Raw genomic sequence first — 9,625 nt, forward strand, 5'->3', positions numbered from 1 at the left:
CTTCCTGTGGTTCAGTTTCTGCCCATTGCCTCTTGTCCTGTTGCTGGGCACCACGGAGAAGAGGCTGGCCTCATCCTCTTGACAATCCCCCTTCAGATACTTGTACACATTTATGAGATCCCCTCTCAATCTTCTCTTCTCCAGGCTGAACAGGCCCAGCTCTTGCAGTCTTTCTTCATAGGAGAGGTGCTCCAGCCCTCTAATCATCTTGGTAGCCCTCCGCTGGACTGTCTCCAGGAGTGCCATGTCTCTCTTGTACTGGGGAGCCCAGAACTGGACACAGTACTCCAGGTGAGGCCTCACCAGGGCTGAGTAGAGGGGCAGGATCACCTCCCTCGACCTGCTGGCAACACTCTGCCTAATGCAGCCCCAGGAGACCATTGGCCTTCTTGGCCACAAGGGCACATTGCTGGCTCATGTTTAACTTGTTGTCCACCAGGACTCCCAGGTCCTTCTCTGCAGAGCTGCTTTCCAGCAGGTCAGCCCCCAGCCTGTACTGGTGCATGGGATTATTCCTGCCTAGGTGCAGGACCTTGCACTTGCCTTTGTTGAACTTCATGAGGTTCCTCTTCGCCCAGCTCTCCAGCCTGTCCAGGTCCCTCTGAAGGGCAACACAGTCTTCTGGTGTGTCAGCCTCTCCCACCAGTTTAGTATCATCAGCAAACTTGCTGAGGGTGCACTCTGTCCCTTCATCCAGGTCATCGATGAATACATTGAACAAGACTGGACCCAGGACTGACCCCTGGGGGACACCACTAGCCACAGGCCTCCAACTTGACTCTGCGCCATTCACCACAACCCTCTGAGCTCGGCCATCCAGCCAGTTCTCAATCCACCTCACTGTCCACTCATCTAGCCCACACTTCCTGAGCTTACCTAGGAGGATGTGATGGGAGACAGCGTCGAAAGCCTTGCTGAAGTCCAGGGAGACAACATCCACTGCTCTGCCCTCCTCTACCCAGCCAGTCATTCCATCATAGAAGGCTATCAGATTGGTCAAGCATGATTTCCCTTTGGTGAATCCAGGCTGACTACTCCTGATCACCTTCTTGTCCTCCACATGCTTAGTGAGGACCTCCAGGAGGAGCTGTTCCATCACCTTTCCAGGGATGGAGGTGAGGCTGACAGGCCTGTAGTTTCCTGGGTCCTCCTTCTTGCCCTTTTTGAAGACTGGAGTGACATTGGCTTTCTTCCAGTCCTCAGGCACCTCTCCTGATCTCCAGGACCTTTCAAAGATGATGGAGAGTGGCCTAGCGATAACATCCGCCAGCTCCCTCAGCACTCGTGGGTGCATCCCATCGGGGCCCATGGATTTATGGATGTCAAGTTTGGACAAAAGATCTCTAACCTGATCCTCCTCCACCAAGGGAGGATCTTCCTTTCTCCAGCCTTCCTCTCTTGTCTCCAAGGTCTGGAATTCCTCAGGACTGGCCTTAGCAGTGAAGAATGAAACAAAGGCAGCATTCAATAACTCTGCCTTCTCTGTATCCTTTGTCACCAGGGCACCTGCCCCATTCAGCAGCAGGCCCACATTTTCCCTAGTCTTCCTTTTGCTATTGATGTATTTGAAGAAGCCCTTCTTGTTGTCCTTGACATCCCTTGCCAGATTTAATTCCAAATGGGCCTTAGCCTTCCTTGTCGCATCCCTGCAGACTTTGGCAACATCCCTATATTCCTCCCAAGTGGCCTGTCCCCTTTTCCACGTTCTGTAGACTTCCTTCTTCTGCTGGAGTTTTGCCAGGAGCTCCTTGCTCATCCATGCAGGTCTCCTGCCTCCTTTTCTCGACTTCTTCCTCAGAGGGATGCACTGCTCTTGAGCCTGGAGGAGGTGATGCTTGAATATTAACCAGCTTTCTTGGACCCCTCTTCCTTCTAGGGCCCTACCCCGTGAGATTCCCCTAAGTAGGTCCCTGAAGAGGCCAAAGTTAGCTCTCCTGAAGTCCAGTGTTGCGATCCTTCTTATTGCCCTGCTCCCTCCTCGCAGGATCCTCAACTCCACCATCTCATGGTCACTGCAGCCAAGGCTGCCCCCAACCTTCACATCTCCAACTAGACCTTCTTTGTTTGTTAGTACAAGGTCTAGCAATGCACCTCTCCTTGTTGGCGTCTCCACCACCTGAGTCAAGAAATTATCATCAATGCTTTGCAGGAACCTCTTTGACTGTTTGTTTGTGTCTAGCTGTGCTGTCTTCCCAACAGATGTCAGGGTGGTTGAAGTCTCCCATGAGAACCAGGGCCTGTGATCGTGAGGCTACTTCCAGCTGTCTGTAGAAGGCCTCATCGGTGACTTCCTCCTGGTCAGGTGGCCTGTAGTAAACCCCCACAACAGTGTCACCCATGTTACCCTGCCCTTTAGTCCTTACCCATAGGCTCTCAACTTGCTCTTCATCCACCCCGAGGCAGAGCTCCATACATTCTAGTTGCTCCCTCACATAAAGAGCAACTCCACCACCTCACCTTCCTGGCCTGTCTTTCCTAAAAAGCACATAGCCATCCATGACAGCATTCCAGTCATGTGAACTATCCCACCATGTCTCTGTAACTGCAATGAGATCATGGCCCTGCGACCACACACAGATCTCTAACTCTTCCTGTTTATTCCCCATGCTGCGTGCATTGGTATACAGGCATTTCAGAGAGCCAGTCAAGCATGCAAGCTTCCCAGGAGAGGTGCAAGAGAAGCCTCCATAGCCATGTTGCATGCTGTCTCCCCTGGCTGTATGCACCTGCTGGAGACATCCTGACTTGAGCGGTGTTTTACTGACTCTCCTGCCACTATACCACTCCCCTTATGCTGACAGTGTAAGCAGTACTAGGATGGGTTTGTCTACCTGTTTAGGAAATAGTACATTGCTCTAGAGAAGCTGTTGAGCACAGCCAGGGTATGAAGCTGGGTTTTAAGTGTGGTGTGGTCATTCTCTGTTAGAGCAAAATGCTGGCACATTCAATGTTTTTCCCAGCTTACTGTATTTCAAGGGAATATTCCATGGTTGATTGTGGGACATTTTGATTCAGTAATTCAATTTCTGAGAAACATTTTTGTTGTATTTTGTTTTTTAAATTCCTTTTTATGTCAGTCTGGAAAATAACGTTTGGTTTTGTTGCATCCTTCAGATTTGCTTTTTTTTTTTCTTTTGTTACAGTATACTTAAAATATGCATTTTATATTTTTTTTTTGTCTTCCAGAAACCTAAAAGAAAATCTCAAACTATTATTTAATCTATTCTTTGAAAGGGGGGGAAAAAAACCCTTGATAAAACAACTTGCATTAACTTATTTCTTACGAGGGCATTATAAAGAGAAGGCTACATGCTTCAGGCAGAACAGTTTGCTTTTCGGAATGATTCGTGGAAAGCCATATGATATTTGTTAGCTCTGCTGCAACTGTGATATCCTCTTTTCACTGTTTTTCTAGAAAATTTCAGGTTATATCATCTTTCTTTTTTCCTACTCTTTTCAGAGTAATTCTACAGTCCGATGTTCAGAAAAATAAAACATCTGAACCTAGCATTTCTGACTGTACAGACATTACTAAAAGAACTACCAGGTCTGCTGCAAGAAAAAACAGTTTAAAAAGGTGAGAGTTACCCTCTTTAAAGATCCAGACACCATTCTCTAGACAAGTACTTTGAGCGGGTGTATCCACTGCTGCTAGGGGCTTTTGCCACAGTTCAACTCCTCCTCCTAGCAAGGAGAAGCGAGTAACCCATCTTTTATGTCATGTGCTAAGAATATCTGGAGCTTTAAATCTCATGTCATTTGTTTATGTTGCAGAGTCTTTCAACTTTCAGAATTTTATATTGTGAGTTCTAATGTGAATAAGAATTACTGAAAGGTGAGGGATTCAGATAATGAAAAGCTATGCTTTACCAAACCCCTGCCTGGAATAAGAGGATGAAAAGTGGTTCACAGCATTGAGTAAAGTATTAGTACCTCAAGTAAAAACCAAGAGGAATTAGATGGACAATTAAAATGCACTCACTATTTATGAGTGTTTTCCTGATTTGTCTCCTTTTTGCATTGTTTTCACCATGTCAGTTTTGGTCCAGACTGACTGCTATGATTCTGGCCGCTCTTCTTTTTCCTCATGCCTCTCCCAGTTTTAAGCTCCTTGCAACTCTTGGTAGCTGTAAAAATGCATATGTGTAATTGAACAGACATGGTCAGTCCCTGGAAAATGCACTTCGGAGTAGGTGTTTGTGTTGTGAGAGATGAGAATACCTATTCTTAGGAGGAAACAACACCCCTATAATTAATTTCATGGAAGATTTCAGATACTTCTTTAAAATAAATCCTTCAGGTGTATTGCCACATTTATGACTAAGAACCAGGGACCGGGTTTTAAATGATCTCAAACTTCATTAAGTATGTGATATTTTAATGTATTTTCTAAAACCTCTACCCCAAATATTTCATTCCATAAACTGTTTCTTTTTCCAACTTTTGAGATAAAACAATTTCAGTCAGTTTATGCTTGGATCCTGTCATCAAGGTTGTCTTAAATACTTATGTCTCAGTTCTGGAGCTCTTAGTATCTTTTCATCTGAGAGGGCTAGTTGGTTGCAGGTCCCTCTAAAGAGTATTTGAGTATGATTGTACAGTTTCATGGACTTACTTATAATGCAGTGCCTTCCTATTATCCTATTGGTGTGCTTTTATTTTCCCTATAGCATTTGACAAAAACCTCACTCCATTTTGTTTTAAGCTTAGCTTTTTCTATCTCTTTTTATCTGAAGTTTATTCAAATTTCCTGAAGTGTATTCAGTTTGTTGTAACCTTATAGTGCTCAAATTGATTTATTCCCATTCAAATGTAGTGTAAGGTAGAAGAGAATACCTATATTTATTGTTAGAAATTTGAGATCTTGCCCTAACCCAACCTCTCTCTCTCTCTTCAGGACCCTATTGCCTTCTCCAAACTTCTGATGCTACCATCTACCCTCATTCTTTTATTTTTTTTGTCCAATGTGTTCCAGTGGAAACATTTTTCAGTATTTTTTTACATGAATCTCATTTGTTGATCATTTTAGTCATTTCTTACCATAGCTGAATCACATTTGTGATCCTTCCTAGTGCAATATAATCCAGAATTGAGTGATTCATTTGCCATTTCATCCCCCAGAGTGTATCCAGAATGATTCTTATCTTTAGCCAAAATAGCCATTTACAGCTAAAATACTCTCTTCTGGTTTTGCAAAGGGATCTTAGGGAGTTTCAATCCCATTCATAATGTTCACTGCATTTCCTTTACAGAACATATCTAGATATCAGCTGCCATCTAAGAAAGATAGCACCAGTGGACATCATACATAATACATAATGTCTTGTGACATTAGCATTCTCTGTATTTTTTTTTTCTGCAGATACCCTTGAGCTGTCTTGTTTCTCTAGTTAAGATGTGTGCCTTGTAAATATGCTACTTACTTACTGAGAAGTTGGTTTGTATTTTAAAAATATACATGTAGGAAATCACCCTAAGGACAAATGTATTATTTTTCCCTCTTCACGTTCTTGCTATTTAATCACTTGTAGTAGATGGACCAATGTGCTATCTCAACTGGAAAGTGAATAGAATGGAAGTAGAATCCCAAAATCTTAACCCTTAGCATAAGCAAGCATTGTCTTGTTTGAGCCCAAAACACTTGGAAGATTGGTATAGCATCCTCATTTTACAGCTGGATGAACAAAGATAGATATAGAACAAACCCACATCTGTGCCAGGAAACGTACGTGCGTGCATGTGTGTGTGTGTGTGTGTGTGTGTGTGTGTCCTGGACAACAGGGTGTTCCCTTTCCCATAGATACCCAATAAATCTCCAAACCAGGTGAATCGCACTACAACACAAATGAAACAGTCTTTCCTTTGTTATTGCACACTACAGCATTAAGATTGTGTCTATAGTAATTGATTGATTAGAAATGGGACTTTGGTGACAAGATTTTGGTAGGTAGCAGTACTCAGTGGAATGGAGATTAGGTTTAGTTAAAAAAAAATTGGTTGTTACTCTGGGAGAAAGAGGAAAAAAATGTATGAAAACTGTATTGTGTAGATTTGTTTACTTTTAAGCAGAGAGGTATATCACAAAAACTAACAAGGAATACACCTTGATAACCTACTATGCTTTTGCATTGCTGGGCATTGTAAAGCATTCTCCCTTGTTTAACTGAAAACTGCTTGCAGCATTTTCAGAACTTTGTGTGTAATCTAAATCTAGCTTTAAAAAATAATGTTTCTTTACTATTCTTTCTACTTTTTCCTACAGTCTGATACCTCAGAGGGAGAGAAGGAAAAGGAATGCTTTACAGCAAATGCGCTTAATGAAATTATGGTACTTTGAATCCTCTGTTGCTTTTCTGTATGAAGCTGAACCTTTTCTCATATTGTCTACAATTGGACCAGTCTGTGCTTTCTTTACAACTGATACTGCTTTGTTCTTGAATGCAGTGAAGTTTGTTTTCTGTTTCTTTCTTTGAAGTATTGTTGGCTTATTTTGCATTGCCAGAAATGTTTGCTTGAAATACTGAATATATTTAACTCTTTTCCTCAAATATATGTTTTATCATTTCAGCAACCAGTCCATCCCAAGGACTAGAACAGTATTGTGTTAAATTTCAAATAAGCAACCACTGTTGAAGAGAATATTCAGGAATGAAAGGGAATTCACTAGAAGGGACTTAATGCAATTCAAAAGAGATGATGCTTTGGCTCCATTTTTCAGCAAAGAAAGATTAAACAGAAAATCTTGTCTGTGTTTGTAGAATAAAATGAACTGTCAACATGCTTAATAGACAAGCGTCCTAATGTGCTAAACATTTCATCAAACAAAAACCAACAAAATCTAACTAACTGTAAATTTAGACTCAGGTGTAAATACCTAAGCACTCTATTATAAAGAGGACTTGCTAGTACATATAATGCACATGTATAAATTGTGATGGCAATCACTTAGTTGCTGACCACCAGAAGTGAAAAAGAAGGTGGGAACTTTAAAATATTTTAATGTGTTGCCCATTCAGATTGGGCTTGTGCTCAAGTCTCCAGTACAAACTCAACTGCAAAGGCTTTATTCTTATAGTGTGGGTACTCTGTTAGGTGGCTGTCCTTTCTTATTTTATAAGAATTTTTTTTTTTTATGAAACAGTCATGTTGCATATACAAAGTAATTATCATCCACCAAAGAGTGCTTTATTTTCAAGGAATGTGTTTTCTTTTTTAAACCTAACTAAAAGCAATTAACTTGTTTTTTAATAATAATAATTCTTTAGTTGTTCACCACCAATGGCTCTCTTAACTAGTTGTAATTGCTTTAAATCTGGTATGATTGTAAGGAGGAAAAAACAGTTTACCATGTAAAGCAGTGCTATTATATTGAAAGGGCATTACTCTTTCTTATTTACAAGCGTTTGAGCTGAAACTCTTTACCTTATCTAAAAGGTAAGAATTCTTCCCAGGCTTATTGGTATGTTTGATAACATTGGATGTCACCATTAGCTTTCTTTGAAATAGTTTGTTTTAACATGATGGACTATACCTGCCCCTGAGTTCTACTGCCCATTTCAGTGGTTCTGCAATCTTATTTTCCCCTTTGTGTGTTGCACTCATTAGCATCTCAAAATAAGTGTTTAACAGCTGATTAACACTTCAAAAAACTACAGTTTACCTCTTGCTATGAATGTAAGTGGGCAATTTCAGTGACTAGTTCCAATATACATCCTTTAAAAAAAAAAAAAAAAAAAAAGTAGGAGGGTAGTGGAGAAACACACTGGCTTGAATACACCTCTTTAGTAAGGCAGAACATCATGAGTTGGAAGGTGAATAGGACATGGAATACTCTAACTTTGCAAATATGAATACGGGGGGGGGAGGGGAGGCTTGTATGAGGCAAAAAAAAAGCCAGTGGGACTTCACAAGAGGCACCTAAAAGAAAGGGACAAAATTCACTCTGCTATTGGTTTAAATTTTTTTTTTTTAAATTAAGCCACTTGCCCCAAAAGCTGATCTATCAGTAACCACAATAATAGGTATAATGTGTAAATCTGTGTACTTGTTAAGATAAGACTTAGCAATAAGTAAGTTCACTGACAACTTCCAACAAGCAGAAGGAAAGGATGAAACGAGTAAGGTAGGAGGATGAGAGTCAAAACAAGAAAGAGTAGGTAAGATTCATAGTCTTTGGCTTGCCCTTCCTCTGCTGCTGCTTTGATATGTAAAATTTCTGCTACTTGAGAACAAGGTATTTATAATACTGTTACTTCTGTATCCAATATTTTGATCCAAATATGACATTTGATATTTGCAATGAGTTTAAAAATAGCATCTCTAATAAGTATGCTTTTCTTGTTCTGAAATGGTCTGATTATTATTTTCAGGTAAAAACATGGCTAAAGTTATTCTACATCCCTTCCAAATACCTATCCCAAAAAAATAAACATTGGGAGGAGGAGAGGGGGAACCCCCCACACACACACCCCAACACCTTTTAAGTAACCAGAGCCATTAGCACTTTCAGGTTTATCAGAACACACAAATTTGATTTATATATATATATAAAAAAACAACACAAGAAACACTAACTACACTAGCAACTCTAGCTAAACCAAAACCACGTTTGGCATGAATGTGTTTTAGGCTACTATTTCCACCACTGTTTATCTTACCAGAAACACATGAATGTCAACTAGCATTTCACATTTGAATTCTCCAAGCAGCCTTATATGGAAAACTAATCCATTACCTCATTGTATTGCTTAATGTGCACTTTTGAGTTTTAGTACTTTGCACAAAGCTGTCTTAAGTACAATTATAAAGAGTGGGCATTGGTGAGGAAGTCCTTGGCTTCTAGGTCTTCGAGTTGTGAAATAGTGTGCCAAAGGGAATGTGTGTGTGCACCAGTTGCTTCAGAGGTATAGCATGGAGTGGCTGAAGAAAATAAGTTAATTCCTCTTCCTCTATTCAAATTCATAAGAGACAGATTCTCCCTTGATCTCCTACTCAAAAGTAGGTGACATACTCAAATACTGTAGTATCTTGGGTCAAATTGCTGGCTTCCATCACAGCATCAGTAACTTGCACAGAAGTTAACCCCAGACCTTGTCCTTTTGCCCCAGTTAGATAGAGGAAGTGCTGCTGTTTTAGAAACAAAAAAAGTTGACTCATGCATTAAATGGAAAAAAATTGAGTGATATTGTTTGTTGCACTGCAGTTTTTATAGTAATTGTTTGCAGACTGTCTTGTGTAAACTTGTGTACAAACTCTCAAGTTTGAGATTTTGACTAATCAGTACTGTTCATCCTGCTTATTTTTAAATTGTATATTTTAATATATTTTTTAACTTGGATTGAGTGACAGAATGGGATTTTTTTGCTGAAGGTATTCTAAAGATAAAGCTTCCTTTTTATCTTGTAATATTAAGTATTTCAATATGTATGTCTCATTTGAAATACTGCATATTGTATCTGGTTTTATACAAGATATTGAATAGTGAGAATTGTAAACATGAATTGTATAAAATTAAAGATAATTAGCAGAAGCTTATTTTCTCATTTTTATTTCCAGCATTCTAAAAAACTTAGAAGTTATCTACACAAATGTTGTCTTCTATGACACTAACTCATAACATATGTGC

General features: G+C 40.1%; 1 protein-coding gene across 8 annotated transcripts in view; it reads left to right on the plus strand.

The window, feature by feature from the left end:
* The window catches only part of LOC104140892 (dual specificity protein phosphatase CDC14C-like), a 48,531-nt gene extending 39,004 nt beyond the window's left edge, over positions 1-9,527 (plus strand). For 2 of the 8 annotated variants that reach the window (XM_068924936.1, XM_068924941.1), the window contains one exon: positions 6,569-7,717. Coding sequence is in view for 6 of the 8 variants with exons in the window: in XM_068924941.1 (XP_068781042.1) it covers positions 6,569-6,608 (40 nt within the window). In the remaining 2 variants the exon portion in view is untranslated. Of the gene's footprint in view, positions 1-3,460; positions 3,578-6,262 lie in introns of all 8 variants that reach the window. The other 6 variants (XM_068924933.1, XM_068924935.1, XM_068924940.1 and 3 more) reach the window with 6 other exon arrangements.
* Positions 9,528-9,625: the final 98 nt, after the last annotated feature.

Source organism: Struthio camelus, chromosome W (assembly GCF_040807025.1).
Source record: "Struthio camelus isolate bStrCam1 chromosome W, bStrCam1.hap1, whole genome shotgun sequence".
NCBI classification, from domain to species: Eukaryota; Metazoa; Chordata; class Aves; order Struthioniformes; family Struthionidae; genus Struthio; species Struthio camelus.